Genomic DNA, 19,013 nt, shown 5'->3' with positions numbered 1-19,013 from the left:
TCCTGATAATTTTAATTTTAAAATAAAAAATTAGCATTTACGGGGATATTTTGATAAACAGTACTGACTTTTATTACATGGCTCTAAAAATTGTGTGGTGTTTTTTCTGCCCTAGGAGTGCTGTCTCTGCAATTTGAGAGGGGGTGCTCTTAAGGAAACTAAGAACAATAAGTAAGTAGTACGTTAATTATGTTGAATTTCATCGTTTCCTTCTCTCTCTTGAGTGTTGAACCTCTGAGTGACAGTGTGCTTTGCCTCTCATTGTTGTACACGTTGTTCCACAGCTTTTGCTGTTTAGGTCTGAGGTGGGGATTCTGTGCATGTCTCCAGAAACCATTACTGACAGCACATTCACCTCTGCTGGGCAAAGGTGTTCTAAGTCAGCTTCTGTTCTGTGTCTTTGACATCATGAGGAATCCTTGACATCATGAGGAATAACCCCTCTTTCACTAACAGAGTTTGAATAGAGCCCATATCCTCTAGGTGCCTTTGGAATCCTTGTGTTTAATATGATGAATGCTTTCATTGTAATAAAAACAGAATATGCCTGAAAACAGTGAAATCTGTTATCTTCAGGTAAATAAAATCAATTATAATCATACTATACTATTAGAATAAGACCATTTACTTTTAACACCAGCAAATTAACAAGAAAGTGTGTATTCTAAAATAGAAACACAGGGAGAAAAGATTGATTTTGCAGTTTAGAGGGGACAGTTGGAGAATATGAAGAGAGTCATAAGTGAACATAAAAGAAAGTCTTGTTTCTATGGTTGTTGAAATATATTTTTGTGTGAATTTTATTTTTATGACCCGATTTAAATATTTAAAATGGGGCCAAAGCAAATTATAGGTTCCTATGGAAATAGAAACATGTAGAAAAGTTTAGATATAGGTTGTATTATGGTATTTGAGAGCCAGATCCAGCCCCAAGATATGTTTTATTTGACTGACACACCACTTTATGAATTTAATTTAAAAGTTGAGAGATTTTATATAAAAATCCAGATGTTCATCTTTACTTAATAAATGATTGTGTATCTCTATATGACAATAACAAGCTAGGATGAGAACTTGGCCTAAATGGGGCAGGCGCTCCTCGGGTTACCATGATTTACCAGTATGTGTGTATTTGGTTACATCTTGCCTGGCCCCATGGGCACTGGAGTTGGTACCCTTGGAGTAATGTCATGTCCTGTCATGTAATGATGGAGTTGGCATAATTATGTGCATGTGCATGTTTCTGATTGTTTATAAGGAAGAGTGAAGGTACTTATTCCTACATTGATAAAGTTTAGTCTAAGAAGCTGTATATTTGCTTAATTTTGGATGTTCATCTCTCACAGTCTTAGTTAATGTCATTGGCACTATGCTAAAAACCATTGACTAGTTCTAGGATGTTACACGGGTTATGCAGACTGCGAGATGACTTAGGCAGTTCCTGTAAAGACAGAGGTGACAAGAACTTCTCTTCCTTCCTTTGGGCAGGACACAAAGAAGTAGTGTTTGCTATAGAAGTATAGTATTTATCTAGATACGAAAGAATGCCCTGATGGGGTTGACACTCACCCTCTGTCCCTGTGGTCTTTAAAGGCAGGATGGAGTCTTATATTTAGAGTGAAATAATATGCTTTAACTTAAAAATAGTTTGACAAATTTGATAATTCTTTCAAAATCTCTTTAAACCTCAAGAGTCTCTATATTTATTTGAGGCATAAGATTTATGAGAGACTTAATAGTGTTAATGAGGACGTTGTCATTTTTCTGGAGTAATTCAGAATTTGAAGGGAGATATTCTAGGTTTTTAGTAGGAAACAAGGGAACAAGCTAAATTTCATTTTTCCTTATCTTTTGGTTCCTTTGTTTATAGTAGGATTGCAATAAGAAACAATTTAATTAAAGACTTAATCAGTATTAATTCTGTTAGAAAACTTTTGCTATTAGTTCTAGTTTGCTTCATGATACTCGTATTATGTAAAAAAGATTATGTGGTATACCCAGTTTATACCTTTTATTAATTGAACAAATCTTTTGCCACATACTAATTATAATTAGCTTAAGTATATTAAGCACCTCTATATTTCAGTATCAAATGAAATAGCAAACCTACATTTCAGTATTTTGCAGGTCACGTGTAGAACAATATAATGAGAGGATTCTTTGGTTTTCACCTAGTTCTTCATGTCACAGTGGTGGGCAGGTATGGTACTGAATCTATCCAGGTATCATCCAGTAGGTTTTAAATTCAAAGAGTCTGTGATGGATATAGGCTTTGGGCTTTCTTTCTCGTCTGTGTGTTTCCCATCCGAGAGAATTGCCATCCTCTGGTTGAGTATGGGATACATAAGTTTAGGGAACGGTTGTTTACATTTATGTCTCCTTTCCTGTAGGTGGGCCCATGTCATGTGCGCCGTTGCGGTCCCAGAAGTCCGATTCACTAATGTTCCAGAAAGAACACAGATAGATGTAGGCAGAATACCTTTACAGAGGTTAAAATTGGTGAGTGGCAAAGCTTCTTTTTTTTTTCCCCTCATAAATTAGTGTTAATTTCAAGTTCCGAATATTTCTATTTATGCACGCACTCCAAGGTAATTTTTTTCTTAGCTTCGTTGTTTCATTCTACCTTTTTTTTCCCTTTAGCCTAAATTTACTTATCTGTACACACTCTTTTCCTGTTATATTTTAAGTATGCCTATAACTTTCCTCAGCTTCTGTTTTCAGTGAGGGAAAGGAATACTGCATTTCCTGGATTAATGTGAATTTTCAAATTATAGGCTATCCAGTGAAGTTTGTTAGAACTGACCCGAGCTATCCAACTATGTCTTGTTCGAATTGCTTAGTTTTTCTCTCTCTTGCCTCTTTTTGGTTGGCCTTGACTTGGCAAAACGCATCTAACCTATTTCGTCATCTTTTCACCAAGAAGAGACTTGCAGAGAAATGCAAAAGCTTTCATTATTCCCAAGGGATTTTCCCATGGATAGAGACAAATCATTTAATTTGCCAAACTCTCTGGCTGGTTATTTTCCATTGTTTCTCTTTGTTAAGAGAGTATTTTTTTTCATTGAAAACTTAGGCCTTTAACATCCTCAACATTGATGTAACCTTGGAGTTCTGTTAAATTGTGAGCTAACAGGTCATTAGCTTAGGCCCTTATTATATTTCACCGTTAATGAGAATTTTCCCTAAAGTTAAATTGCCTGACCTTAAAATACTGAAGCCTGTCTTACAAGTGGACTTAATACCCTACAGTTTCTTCAGTCCTTGTTACGTCTAACGTGGGGTCTTTCCACTATTTCAGAGGCTGAGCTGTAACTCTCTACCCGAGTGTTGCTTGCTTTGTTATTAGTCGTCTCTCCCCCACTGGGGAGCTGGGTGTTTTGTCTCTGGACTTCTGTCTCAGGAACTTAGAATCTATTCTGCTGTCTTTCAGTGAACACTGTTATTTTCCACTATAGCTCCATCAGGAATTTCACATAGCTAGAAAATACGTGGCCCTTTATGGGCCTGATGACTGCTGTTGGCAGCTATGAGTGGTGGGATCAAGGATGCTCAGGCTGGGGTAACGGAAGTTTTGTGAATGAGATGGAAATGACTGGGCCATTTAAATGCCCCCTAAAGCTCATAGTGACTATCAGAAGAGAGTAAGGTTGTTCAGCTCATGGACTTCCGTAGGAAAAAGTTTGAAATCTTATATCTTGTTCACCAGTTTAAAAAGGAAAACAAACACTGACACGAGAGAGAGGCAGAAGTCATCTTCTATGACTCTTCAGACTGCTGTTTCTATTTGCTTTCAAGAAATCTCATGTTTAGCCTTTATATTGCCCTTTCTTTTATTTTACTGTGCTGTTACTTTGTTTATAAGTGCATTCTGAGTGCAAAAACCGTAACACCCAAAAGGGTGAAAAGTTGTGTAAAAAATTGGTGCAGAAAGAAGAAAAAAGAATGAATACAATAAACCTTATATCACATTACATTTTATGCACAAACTGCTTTTCAACTATTGCTGTTTACTTATATAAACTTGTTTTCATTATTCCATTGATACATATTCTATCTGTGAATACTGTTTGGGCCTTTATGATTGGAACAAAATGCATTCGTTTTTTCCATTAAAACTAATAAAAATATTTTTCATTGGGGAAAAGAAACCCACCAAAAAGAAACAAAAACATTTGCCAGAATTAGGACTGTAGGGCAGGTTATAAAGAAAAATGTTGAGTTCATGACATGCCTCCAACATTTAATGCTTAGTGTGACAAATACTAACAAATGTCTTACATTTTAATATTTTTCTGATTTACAAGTAATATATATTTGCAAAAATTCAAACACGACATTTAACAACCACCTTTGGTTCTCTCTGCTGAAAGATGATTTCTGTTATCAGTTGAATGCCCCTTGGGATAGTGGTCATTGCTCTTGATGCTTCCCTTTAAGGACCTATGTGCTGGCTTCTCTTCTCCGCGAATGCTTCCTTAGTGATCTGCCGTCACTCACACCAGTCTCAAAGGGGTTTTAAGGGAACAGCTGGGACGGGCACCATGGATCATTTCCGTGCCAGTCAGCAAATTGTATTTGCTGTATTTCAGAAATCTGAAATCTGATGGTTGCATCCGAAAGTGGTAAAAGGTTGCCATCTTGATTGTGTATGTTACATATTCTTTATAGAAGGTTTTCCGTCCGTAAGCAATTGGCACCTTTAAAAGAATGTGTCTTGACTGAATTTCAGATCACCTAAACTCTATTTCAAATGACAATGGAGAGCTCTTTATTGGCATACAGATATTCATGACACATATTTGAGTGAAAACAGCAGGCTGTAGATCAGATTTTTTTTCTGTTTTTAATATAATTTTATACACATGGCGAGTCTTTTGGAATGATGTTTATCAGAATGCTCAAAGTGGTTATCTTAAGTGGGAAAATACAAGGGGAAACTTCATTTTGGGAGGGTAAAAAAAGAAATCACTCAAAAATACTGTGATAGTTTGAAAGGGGACAATGGCCAGAAAGAAGCGTGGGTGACTTTTTCACCAGAAATCCTCAGGAAAGCACCATGACTCTGTTACATCTCCTGTAGTATGGCGTCTGTGCCCCCAGCCTTGCTCACTGTCTCTTGGTGATTGGACTCAGGCTGGCTTTGAATAACAGAATTTATAAATGATCACTTGTGTGTGGGGTGGGTGGAATGCACCTTTCCAGGAAATAGGATGCTCTGCCCTGAACATATAATCAAGTGTTCCTAGCATCAGCATTCTTTTGAAGTTTAATTAAACTAATAAGTGCACATCCAGCTAGAAGTCAGAGCAGTAGTTTTGTGGTATTTCATCCAGGCCAACCTAAGTCTAGATGGATTATTTTACTATGTCTGTTTAGTGGATGTATGTGTGTCTCCTAATGTCAGTTTCAGTCTTTTTTCTGGAGCTGTAGCCAACTCTTTTCTGGATGCTAGGTTGTTCACCCACCTTCTTATTTACACAGATATGGGGGGGGAATATAAGAATTAGATGTCAGTGTCAATGTATTTCACCAAACAGTTATTAGCTTACCCCGCCAAATACTTAGTGTACATTTTTGAGTAAGACATTGTTCCTGTCTTCTAGCATCTTATAGTCTAGACTGGGCTTTCTCAACTTTGGCCCTCTTGACCTTTTAGACAAGTTAATTGTTTGTTGTGGGTGACTCTCATGTGTATCATAGATTCCAGCATCCCTGACCAAACAGGCGATACCAAAACGTATAAATTTCTAGTTATAAGATAAGCACTAGGGCTGTAATGACAGCATCATGACTATAGCTGAGACTGCTGTGGGATATGTAGGAAAGTTCCCAAGAGAGTAAATCCTCTGAGTTCTCATCAGAAGGGTAACTTTTTTTCCTTTTTTTATTTCTTTTTGTTGTATCTATATGAGAAGATGGATGTTAGCTGGACATACAATGGTAATCATTTCACAGTATGTGTAAATCAAACCATCATGCTCTATGCCTTAAACTTATACAGTGATGCATGTCAATTATTTCTCAATAAAACTGGGAAAAAGTAGCCAATGCCAGATATCCCTTGGGGGGTGAAATCACCCCCATTTGAGAACCCACTGGTCTACAGGGAAGACATAAACATAAGGAGAAAATGTTCATTTTTGTCATTTTCAGAAAGAGAATATCTGGTTGAAAGAAGTAAGTTAGAGACTGAGAGAATGGAAGTTCTTAATTGCTTTAAAAAACATTCCTAGGGATTTTTTTTTTTGGCAAATTGTTTGAATTTCTTATTTGTGAATGAAGCAATAAAATTTGGCAACCTATGTGTATATTTGCTACTGTACAGTTATTAATTTTATACTCTGATTTAGTATTTTAACATTACCTGTTTTTATAGAAATTGCACAACCTTGATTACTAATCAAGCATCATAAACATTTACAGTTCTGTAATGTGTGTGTATGTGTACACATGTACTTACTGAGTAAATATTCATGAAATGAATAAAAGGCATCAAATTGTTACTTATTATTTGTGCTCCTGGCTTAAGATTATTGTGGCTGGAGGGTTTGATCAGACAATACCAAATCACTTTTTTTTTTTTTTTTTTAAGGCAAAACCCTTTAAAGGTCACAGTGGTAAATTCATGCACATCTCTGTGCGTGCAGCTTTAAAGCAAGGCATTAGTTACCTTATCTGCATCACGGGGGACAATGTGATTAGGCCATAGAGCCTAGCAGTGATTTGGAGAGCCTCTGAACACCCATGCAGCCCTTGCCCTGTTGTCTGAGAGTTCTGATCTTGGAACCTCTGGTCAGTTGGGGATTGAAAACTGGAGTGACCTGACTGAAGCAGTAGCAAGGGAAGTCTGAGCCTCTCTCCAGTGCCCACCAGGTGGTGCTGCTGTACCAGTTTCTCATCCAGTTGCCCTTAAATCACCTCCTTTAGCAAGTGCCTAATCGGAGCCTGGCACCAATGGTAGAGGGTGTATGTGTGTGAGATGTGCTGCATACTGGGTTGCTCTAGCCCAAGGGATGACAGCAGAGCAGAAAGTGCTGCTTGCTGTTGTGCATTCAAAGTGCTGAATTCCAGAGGGCAGATTTTTTAGTTCGGGTTTTGATTTAGCCGTATAAAAGAGCTGCTTTCCCTTGGGGCAAGTTAGTGTTTTTCTGTATAAGTAATAAGCAACACTAGTAAAAGCTAGTAACTGCAAGAGTCTTAAAGAACAGCTTATGGCAAACATGAGTTTAAAATGTCTTCTGAAGTATGAAAGCTGTATATAAGAAATGCTTCTTATTATTAGCGGTCTTTCTAGAATATGGAATACTGGAGTTGATGCAGAGGTATTTGAATATTTTGGTAATATTGTTGTTAGCCTTTTATTTATTCATAGGTTCAACTTGCAGCTTTTGAAATACTCCTCTGTGCAATTATTTGTGTAGGAAGATTTTTGTAGAGGATGTAAGAAAGGATTTGTTTGCTTTAGCAGATTTTTCCTCTTATAATGACCATTGCAAAAAAGAGACAGCAAATGGAAGACAACTCTTTCAGTGCTCTTCAATATTGATCCTAAAATAGTGTGTGCTTTGTGAAGAACCTTTATCTCATCCAGCCACCTTGTTTGCTATTACCATAGGTGTGGCCTCTACTCATAGATAATTAAATGGACATCAGTGATGGCACTGGAGTTATTTTCAAGACATTGTCTTTTATTTTATTTATGTGGCTGTTAATTTAAAATACTTTAATAAAATTCATTATTTTTAAACTAAACAAAATACTGCAAAAATATATTTGGCTATAGTGGTATTTATCCAATTAGTTTGTTCTTTTCTTTCTTTAACAATATTTTGCAATATTTTGTGTAGAATAATTATCTCAGGGGTTAACAAAGTAATTTCTGCTCCATCTTAAAAATGCTAGAGGTTGCTATCTAAAAGCACCAGGTAGACTTCCTTGGTGGCGCAGTGGTTAAGAATCCACCTGCCAATGCAGGGGACGTGGGTTCGAGCCCTGGTCCGGGAAGATCCCACATGCCGCGGTGCAGCTAAGCCCACAAGCCACAACTGAGCCCATGTGCCACAACTACTGAATCCCGCACGCCTAGAGCCCCTGCTGTGCAACAAGAGACGCCACCACAACGAGAAGCCTGCGCACCGCAATGAAGAGTAGCCCCCGCTCGCCGCAACTAGAGAAAGCCTGCACACAGCAATGAAGACCCAACACAGCCAAAAAATTAATTAATTAATTAAAAAAATAAAAGCACCAGGTTATTAAGCAGAACCATCCTTTAACAGGAAGGAAATGGCTGAAAGTTACCTGAATAGGCTATGTATCCAAAGCCATGTTCAAAAGGTAGAACCGTTTTCTCTGTCAGTTTAAGCATTCTTCTGATTATTAATGCAGGTTCTAGATTACCTAGTATTTTTCTTACCTACTCATTTAGAATGAATTTCTTTGCTTCTGAATGACTTTTCAGTTTGCGAAAAATTATACTTGTGGCGAACCCTGTCATCCCCAGTCCCTTCCCCATGTCCTCTGGTACCTTCTCCGCTCATCCAGAGAACATCAGAGCTTTGACACCTGGTAGGAAAAAGAATGAGGAGGATGCCGGGGACATCTCCTACTCCGCACTTGAGTGGTGTGCTCAGGGATAGCCAGTCCTGGGGCTTGTTTGAAATCACAGATTATTGGTATGCCTGAGGACAAAAAGAAAAAATTGCCCCCATGCGGTATAGATTTTAAAATGTACTCAGTCATTTCCTTTTCTTATTTCTTTCTGTCTTGTTTTCTCTACTAATATGATTGGTTGGTCATGGTCATAATTGAATCTCTGGAAGAGAAACAAAATTGTGCAAAAATGATAATAGCAAAAAAGGAAGTAGAGAGATATAAAACACACATGAAATTAGAATGCCTTTTAAAAAGTTTTTTTGTTAATAGAAAAAAAGACAGCAAAACTTTCAGGAAGAATTAAAACAGGAATTTTGAGAGGACAATGCTTTTATAATATGATCACACAGAAGACAGCAGTATCATCAGGAAGCAGATCACCAGTCTTTAGATCTGATTATAAAATTTAAGAGAATAACATTAAAAAAAAAACACCCAGAAAAAGGAGTAAATCAGCATGAAATTCTGGTATTTGTTAGATATTTAGCCGTGAATGTCTATTACATACGTTCATCACTTCTTGAAGATTAAATTAATTAAACATCTATGGAATTTATAGAAATGAAACAACAAGGCAAGTTTGTGGATTATAAGAAATCTTGGAAAATGCAGCAGACCCAAAATGCAGCCATTAGTTTAAACAGTCTTCCCTTTTGGAGAGAAAGTTCTCAAATAGAAGTGTTGTGAGAATATTTACATATTAAACTGCACATGTCAAAGCAAATGACGTCTATCTTGCTTGCTGTCAGTGCATAAAGAACTTGGTGGTGTTTGTTGACCACACAACCTTCCTCACAGTGGCATGGAGGGTACCTCTGATTTCTGTCTGCAGACATTCCTAGGATTTTACATTTGAAATCCTATTTCTGCAACAAAATAGGGGGAGAAATGATTTTTGGAATAGCCGAAGTTGCCCCCAGGCATTTGATGACCTCTGATTTGTATTTGACAAGTGAACCAAGCACAGGCACAAGTGTTCTCCGAGAGAAGAACATTATTTTGAAAAGGAATTTACACTGCAATGATGACTGAGCTACAAGCCTTTCAGTACCTGGCTGAGGCCAGCTATTCTGCTTAGAAGCCTCTATACACCTTAAAATTTGTACCTGAAGGCAAATAATAGTGAACTTGAAAGCCAAAGATTACAGTTTTGAAAGGTACATCAATTCTGAGAATAGAGTGGTTTCACTGTGGTATTCCATCTGAAGAGCTGAATTAAGGGGAAAAAAATACATTCAGCCTTCCTATTTCTTAAAGGAAGGCACTTGATCCCTTGCTGACTGGCTTATGTTATCAGATGCATTGAATACTAAAAATAGAATTACTGAGAGAGAGAGATGGGGTCTGCCTCTCGTGCTGTAAGATCACTCTGAGTCCTATTTAGTTGCAGTTACAGCAACGTTGCAGAGCAGCTTCGCTTTCTTTGTAGAGGAAATCATGGTTGTATTTGACAGAGCCTCTGTTACCACAGTTTGGGAGATGCAAAGACATACTGATTATCCTTCACCACTTTAAAAGAAAAAAAACGTAGCATTGTAAAGGCAATCGGAAGTCATTATGTTCCACATTAGCTCATGTACTGATTTATTCACGTCTTCAGTTATTTTTAAAGACAAAGAGGAATTCTAAGAAAATAATAAACATTGACAATGATGAGCAAGTTTATTGTTTAAATGCAGTTGAGGGAAAATTTGATTGTAATAGTGAACTACTGAAGGGGGAATAAGTGACACCACAAATGACAGAATCGTGGTGTGGTGTGTAGGGTCCTATTATTTAATATGCTCAGTATAAAATTTATTATATCATTAAGAACATTCTTCAGGATTTCAACATACACATGTCCCCAGCTTTGTAAGATTTTTAAATGAGTGTGGTGTAAAAAAAAAAAGTACATTAGTAGCTGTATAGTACTTAACTGTCAGAATGATTTGCTACAGGGACTAGATCCTATTGCAAGCTGTCAAATTTGTATATTGCTGTAATACCAAACCATAAAATCTTTTGAGTAAAATGGAAAATGTCAGATGGGCATGACTACAAATAATATACTTTCTGAAGGCTGTAGATGTCTATAGGAGAAAATGTGTAAATGCATGAAATATCATCTTGTTACTATGGATTTTTCTTTATCTGACGAAAGAAAACTGTGAGGCGAAAGGAAATTGATTGGAGCCTTTAAATTTTTTCGTTTTGAACTCATTTTTCCTGAGGACTAATTTTAAAAACATTATTAAATAGATAAGTAGAACTTCAGATAATTCATGATTAAAGAGTATAGTGCGAGAGTCATCTCTTTTTTTTAGCTTACATTGCTGAATGGTCCATTTTTTTCTGATCTTGTCTGTGTGAGTAGTGATTACTGATGAATCTTTTAATTGAGTGAGTTGGGGTCAGGGTTCCAGAGATGGGGTCACCCCTTTCATTCCAACATCGACTGAGTCAATACCAACAAATGCTTGCCAAACCGAGACAGCTGCTAGATGGCTGTAAGCAATCCATAGGGTTTCGCTTGGTCAACAGTGATTGACAGCAGAGAGGTTATAGTTTTTGAAAGGTACAGTCGTTATTATAAAACAGTGCGTCCATAATTACTTATTTTTCTAATATTTTAGTATAAATTATTTATCCCCTTGGAAGCGGCTTTTAAAAATCAACAAAAAGGTCTTCCCTGGTGGCGAGTTGAGAGTCTGCCTGCCGATGCAGGGGACACGGGTTCGTGCCCCGGTCCGGGAAGATCCCACATGCCGTGGAGCGGCTGAGCCCGTGAGCCACGGCCGCTGAGCCTGCGCGTCCGGAGCCTGTGCTCCGCAACGGGTGAGGCCACAACAGTGAGAGGCCCGCGTACCGCAAAAAAAAAAAAAAGTAAAAAATAAAAATCAACAAAAAGGTTATATATAAAGTGACAATCTTTTCATACTTGTAATTAATTTAATGTAAGTCAGTGTGGTATATTTTAGGCATGTTCCCACAATTTAGTGATGTCACTTTCTAAGATGAGCTCATAGATACAGGTACCAGCCCAGTTTGTATTTATTGATTTAGATATCAAGGGTTCTGTGCATTCATCTGTATTGCCCTTTGGGTCATGAATTCTAAGCCTCTGCTACATTGAGATTGAGTGTGCAGGCTCTGGACTAAGACTGTTGGAGTCCTGTGTCCACCTCTTAAGCAACCTTGGCCATGCAGCTTAACCTTTCAGAACCTCATCTGTAAACCAGGGTGGTTGTGAGGATGACATGATGCAATGATGCAATGCATCATCGGCGAATGACGCAACCCCTTGCCGCATAAATCTCTGTAAACTGCCTTTTGGCCAATTAGGATTGGAGTGGATAAATATTTATAAGGAGAGAGTAGGTTCTTTGCGCTATCTCATTTGTTCATCCATTTGCTCAATAAATATTTCTTTAGGACTTGCTGTGTGGTTAGGTGATAGATGTGTGTCATTTCTGCTTTTATAGATATTACAGAATAATGGAAGTTATTGAAAATTAGATAAGCAACTACAAAGCAGCATGAAAAGTTCTACTGTAGTAAAAATCCAGAATGCAGTGAAGGATCTTACTCAATTTGGGGTATGAGGGCAGTAAAGGGGTGTAGACAAGCTTCCTGGAAGAAGCATTGCCTAATAATGCCTCATCTGAGACCTGAAGGGTGAGAAGAGGGCACTGGAGGAGCAGCCAGGACGAGGAACAGGATGCTCGGTGTCCTGGAAGTGGGAGGGAGCCGTAAGGTCTAGGAAATGAAATTTCAGCAGAGCTGGAGCATGAGGTATGAGGAGGGAGAGATGAGTCTTGAGAAGGGGAAGCCTCAGATGATGTAGCACTGTGCTGTCCAGTACGGTAGCCTCTGGCCAATGACGGCTATGGAGCACTTGGGATGTGGTTAGTGTTACTGAAGAGCTGAACTTAGGATTTTATTTAATTTCAGCAAGCTAAGTTAAAAAATGGAAGCAGCATAAACACATGAAGTACAACTGTAGTTTTGGTAGGTCCACATTTTACATTTCAAACACCCTTGAAAATTGAGTGTCCAAATTGAGATATATTGTAAGTATAAATACACAGCAGATTTCAAAGACTTACTATGAAAAAAAAAGCATGTGAACTATCTCATTAATAATTTTTATATTGGTTACATGTCAAAATGATAATATTTTGGATTTGTTAAGACAAATTTGATTGTATTGATGTATTATTAATACATCAATTTGTTAAGACAAATTTGATTGTATTGTATTGATGTATTATTAAAATCAATTTCACATGTCTTTTTTTATTGCGATTACGTATACTTAACATAAAATGTATCATTTTAGTTATTTTTTAGGTGTGCAATTCCATGGTGTACAGTGGCATTAAGTATATTCACATTGTTGTGCAACCATCATGCCCCTCTACCTCCAGAACTTTTTTATCTTTCCAAACAGAAGCTCTGTACTCATTGAACAGTAACTCCCTCTTCTGTACTCATTGAACAGTAACTCCCTCTTCTCCCCTTCCTCACCTGTGTCACAGGTGTCTCCTAAAAAATTAAAAATTGCACATGTGACTTGCATTTTATTTCTGCTGGACAGTGCCATTCTAGAGGACTTTGTACTTTATCCCATACAGGTGGAAGAACCTTTAATGCCCATTAAGCAGTGGAATAATATGATCAGATTTGTGTTTCAGAAGGGTGTTGTGCTTCTGGTGGGGAGAATGTATTCAAGGGGGTAGGACTGGAGCCAGAGAGGCCAGTTTCAGTAATCATGTGAAAGATGATTTTGGCGTGAACCTGGGATGGAGATAAGTGAACTGATCATAGGCGGGGTTGGCTTGGACTAGGTGTGGAGGGAGCTGGGGTTCTGGCATAAGCAGCTGGGGGACTGGTCATGCCATGCACAGGGCTCGTCATTGCTGGAAGGGGACAGGGTTGAGGGGGAAGTACACCTGGATATACTTAATTTGAGGTCCTTGTAGTCCAGCTGGGTGTAGCACAGGGGAAACGTGTGCCAGAATTCTACTCCTCGTGGGCATGTAGCTATTTACCAGCTGCTCTTAGGTTGTTAGGACTAGAAGCATATGAAGTTCAGTAACTATTACTGGTCAGAAATTTAGGAACAGTGAGCCACTGTGCTTTGTATGGATGTGAATTGGGTTTGTGATAATATTGTATCTGCCTCTCTGTACTCTTTCTGAAGTGTAATAATCAGGTAAAACAGTGGTAGCCTTGGGAGTTTGATTTCTGTCTTCTCTCAGAACAAAGGAAATGAAGAACATTGAAAATGGAAACTAAACCTATAGAAATGGAATAGTTGGATTTGCAAAAAAATGAGCAAGAAGGAAAGTCCAAGGTTCTCATGAAAGATAAATGTGTCCTGCAACCAGTAAAAACACAGCCTACATGGGGATATCGTTGCCAGGATGAGTGGCCGCAGGGGAAAGGGGATTTGCAGTAAGAAGCATGAGGGTTTGCACAGACTCATGAGGACGTGTTCACTTCAGAATGGCCTTTCCTTTTAATTTCAGTTGAATTTTAGTTTAAAAGCATCTTTTCACTAATAGTTTTTGAGATAAAACTGCCTTTAGGATCAAATTTTAAATCGTAGATTTTTTTTTTTTCCTGTTCAGAATATAAAATGCATTCCACCTTTCTTTAGTAACAAAATATTTTACTTTAAATAAATGGAAAAAATAGTCAAATCGACCACTTTTCATTATAGGAATAGTGCTTAAGGTTAATTAAAACTTCCAAGATTTTTTTCTTAGAGCCATCTGTTCATAATTGATTTTTAAAATTCATCAATTTTAAACACTTATTTTCTTTGGACAAAGCAAAAAAATTGTGAAATCTTTTCACTAAATGGCAGATATTTTTCAGTAAAAGAATCATGACATCCTGGCAAAGGTATAATTTTAATAGACTAATGAGCTGTCTGACCAGAGCCGACTGAGCCTCGTCTGATTTTTACAATGATAAATTGGCTGTGTCAAAATTTGCAATCTAGTCTGGTGAAATATTTAACTATGAAAGTTTAATTCTCATTTTTTATTTATGAAAGCAGTGGTAGTGTCATAGCAGCTTATAATATGCTGGCCATTTGGTATGATTTATGTCAACGAGTGTCACTTGTTGATGTGTTTAGTGGTTGTTGACCCATATTTAATTCTAAAAACTCTTAAGTGGTGTGAAATGTAATAAGTCAGCCACTGTACTTAAAAAAAAAAAACCAAAAAACAAGTCATGATCCACAGATCTATTCAGTTGTCTTTTCCCGGCTGTGATGATGTCACAGCTTTATACTTGACAGCTGTTGATGCGGGGGCACTGAATGAGTGACAGCTTTCTTTACAGTTGTGGGGATCTACTTAGAGTAATTTCTACCACAAAACATATACCTGAAATGTCATAAAATCATCTTTCATTAGTTCATTTGGGGATTCCAGCTTGTCGTCATTTTAAAGGTTTTGAGGAAACTTGCGGAATAAAGAGCATTTCTTTCATTTATCAATCTTTTTATTCAGTAAAGACTTATGGAGGTGATCATAGTGTTTGGTGCCTGGTGACAAGTGGCATTAGGTGGACAGGGTCATCCCTCTTGTGAGGTTTATATTCTGGAAGAATTTAGATACAGATCTTCCAAGAATGTCATTTGGGTTTTTGGTTGTTTTGGAAGGCAGACAGGAAGGGCTAGATTAAAGCATTCTTCTAAGGCATTTCTTTACAGAGAGGTATAATAAGCATTTCTGTCTCCTAATGTCAGGGTATTTATCTAGTGTAGATAATTTCTAACAAATAGGTTAAAATATCAAAAGAAAACGTTTTTTCAGATATTATGAAATTAGTTTGATATCATTTTATAAATAATAAGCATCTTCAAAAAACAATATTTTAAATGGTGGTATATTGTTAACATAAAATTTCAAATTATTCATAGCTTACAACAAAATGAAATATCTTATGAATAATGAAACATTCATAATAATGAAACATTCTTCATAATATGTACTGTTTCAAATACCACATCTTGGATTTTTTTTCTTTAAAGAATTGAGTTATTGTGTTGTTATTATTACTTCTTTTATAATACACAATAAAAGGTATAAACTCATACTGCTGCAGAAATTTGCTGTAAAATTTCTCAAGGAAGAGGTTGTCCAGAGAAAATTATCCTCTGGTATTATCCTTTTCTTATGTTTCTCAAAGCAATTCATAAACATTTTTCAAATAATAATATAGCATTACAGAACATTTTAGTTGGTAGGTCAACTTAGAACTAAGGGGGAGATCAGTGGCCCAAATGTTTTTAGAAACAACAATCAAATTTAAATACTTCTAATTCTCAGGTACCGTTTCTCTAAGAATCCCTTTTCATAATTAGAAAATGAAGAAGCCAGCAACAGGAAAATCACTGCTTTTCCTGGCAGGCCCAGCAGCTAATATATGTGCATTTTCAGCCTTCTCATTTTGACAGGGGCAATCACCATTTAATTTCAAAATTCCCTTTATCTTAGTGATAGCCTTAGAACTGTTGAGTCTCCCTTTCCTGTCTGTGACAGTATTACTGTTTCTGTGCTCTTCGCCACACACCAGTTCGGTAGCCCTGCCCCGCAGCTATGGCACCATTGCAATGTACAGTCTGCATAGATAAGACATGACAGCCTTTTAACCTCAGCTTGCTGTGTGTGCAGAGGGTGACAGCCCACCTGCACTGGGGAAAGCAAACAAGCAAGCGTGATGCGTTCATCTTAATCACATGCTATTTCTCTCAGAGACGTTCCAAGAAAATGACAGGCCAAGCTCAGAGTTCAGGTTATCAGCCTGAGACATATGAGGCGCAGGGCATCTCCACAGCAGATAAGGCTAAACTGTACTATTGAACTTTGACTTGTTTATTTAAAGTTAGAATTTGAATATATAGATCCTATAAGGTTCTTGTTCCTTATTTTAAAATTTTATTTTCAAAGACCTGTTATTTTAGTTATAAAAGCAATGCCTGCCATAATTTTTTTTTTAAACTGAAGTATATAAAATACAAAATGAAATCATCTCTAGCTTCATGCCATTCCACAGAAATGGTCATGTTTAACATAGTAGAGTAATGATTCCTGACTTTTTTCTATGGCGGAAACAGCTTGGAAGGATATAGCTTTATCATACTGTGTTATAATTAAGAGAGTGGTTCAGTAGCATACTATATATGTATGTTACTCAGACACATATACAAAAATCTGTTTTATAAAAATATCAACCCTGTCTTAAGGGTAGTCATGTTTTTCCTTTCCTTTGGTCTTATTATGAACCTACCAGCATTCATGACGCTTCACACACCTTTGCTTATGTCACTCTCAGAAATTTTTCAGGCTGCATTTTTAAAGTTTGGTTTTTTTTTTTGAATAGAACTTAATCACCTGAACCGCATAAAGGTGGTGCTGAGTGGTCCTCAGGTGTGTCACTTGCTGCAAGTGTAAAAGCATCTGAATGCAATAATAAAGCATATGGGTGTTGGGGCCTGATAACTTGGGTTCATGTCTCAGCTCTGCCACATACCAATTACTTGAGAATATGTCATCCTCTTTGGAAGTCTGTCTTTGATTTTCATGACAGCTGTCCTTGATATCCCTTCTCTCTCTTTGGCCTCTTGGTCTCAGGTTTCTTTGCAGGTTCCTCTTCCTTTGTCTAACTCTTGAATGTTTATGTCCCCCCAGTTTCTATCTGAAGCTCTTTGCTCACTCTTTGCATTCTCAGTAACAATTTGTAAAATTAGAATCACAATAATAGTACTTTCTTTTGTTGTTGTGAGTATCAAATAAGATAAGGCATCTAGAGTACTTCACCCAGTGCCTGGCCATAGTAAGTGCTCAATAAATGTTCCTTCTTATTGTTGTGATTATAAGTACACTACCCTAGTAATACCATGACAATAACAATGATATGAAGATAAAGCAATAATATATAATTAATTAATTAATAATGTAAATTAATAAATAATATTGAGTTTGTTTTAAAGTTTACTTTTATCGCTTGGAACATTTTCTCATATATAAAATATTACAAATAATTAAGTATCAATAAAGTTCACAAATGTTTAATTTTTTAAAAAAACCTCTTGATTTTTAAATAATTACAGATTCGCTGGAAGTTGTGAAGGTAGTAGAGAGATTCTTGTGTGCCCTTCACCCAGTTTCCCTTATTGGTTACATGTTATATAACTATAGTACAATATCAAAACCAGAAATTGACATTGGTACAATATGTGCCTTTAGTTCTATGTAATCTTATCACATTTATAGCTGTCATTTTATTGCAAGGAAATGTGGTTCTGCAGAAACGGTTAAAAGGGAGGTAAAACAAAAGTAGCAGCAATGTATATGGTTTATAGCATGTGTAAAAGAACTCTATTAAAACTGCAAAAATTTGATCTTACCCTTCACCAGAGGACAGAATGCTTGATGACATTATTCATTAGGTAAAGCAAGTAAAACCACAATGTGGTGCCGCTACATATCTATGGAATAGTTAAAAATCAATGAAACTGACGATACCAATGGTGATATGTAGCAGCTGGAACCCTTCTTCATTGCTGGTGGGAACGCAAAATGGTACAGCCATGTTGGAAACAGTCTGGTAGTTTCATATTAAGGTACACGTACAATTTACCATACCATCCAGCAATCCCACTCCTAGGAATTTATCTCAGGAATGAAAATTTATGTTCACACAAAAATTTGTAAGAGTTATAGTGGCTTGTTCATAATCACCCAAATCTGGAAACAACCCAGTGTTTTTCTTTTTCTATTTATTTTTTTATTAAGTATAGTTGTTTTACAATGTTGTGTTAATTTCTGCTGTACAGCAAAGTGACTCAGTTATACACATATATACGTTCTTTTCTGTATTCTTCTCCTTTATGGTTTATCCCAGGAGATTGGATATGATTCCCTCTGCTTATTCAGTGGGACCTTGTTTATCCACTCTAAATGTAATAGTTTGCATCTATGAACCCCAAACTCCCAGTCCATCCCTCCGCCTCCAACCCAACGTTTTTCAGCTGGTGACTGAATTAACAAACCATGGTACGTCCATTCAGTGTAATACTTCTCAGTAGGAACAAGCTACTGATACCATCAACATGAATGACTTTTAAATGCATCATGCTAAAAGAAGGCTGACTCAAAAGGCTCCATACTGCATAATTCCATTCATATTGTACTCTCGTGAGAAATAAACCTTTGAGGGCAGAATCCAGATTAGTGCCAGGGACCATGCCGGGTGGAGAGGCTGACTGCAGAGGGAACAAGGGAATTTTTTGTGCTGGTGGAACTGTTGTATATCTTACTTGTGGTGGAGGTTGTGTGACTGTATTCTTTTGTCGA

General features: G+C 37.1%; 1 protein-coding gene across 4 annotated transcripts in view; it reads left to right on the top strand.

Annotated features, from left to right (window-relative positions):
* The window catches only part of KDM4C (lysine demethylase 4C), a 400,106-nt gene that overhangs the window by 263,056 nt on the left and 118,037 nt on the right, over positions 1–19,013 (top strand). For all 4 annotated transcript variants that reach the window (XM_033858103.2, XM_033858104.2, XM_073806126.1 and 1 more), the window contains 2 exons: positions 116–171; positions 2,391–2,499. In XM_033858103.2, the coding sequence (XP_033713994.1) occupies positions 116–171; positions 2,391–2,499 (165 nt within the window). The remainder of the gene's footprint in view (positions 1–115; positions 172–2,390; positions 2,500–19,013) is intronic.

The sequence above is a fragment of the Tursiops truncatus genome, chromosome 6 (assembly GCF_011762595.2).
Source record: "Tursiops truncatus isolate mTurTru1 chromosome 6, mTurTru1.mat.Y, whole genome shotgun sequence".
NCBI lineage: Eukaryota > Metazoa > Chordata > Mammalia > Artiodactyla > Delphinidae > Tursiops > Tursiops truncatus.
Note: the sequence above shows the minus strand (reverse complement) of the source record. Positions and strands in the feature narration are given on the sequence as shown.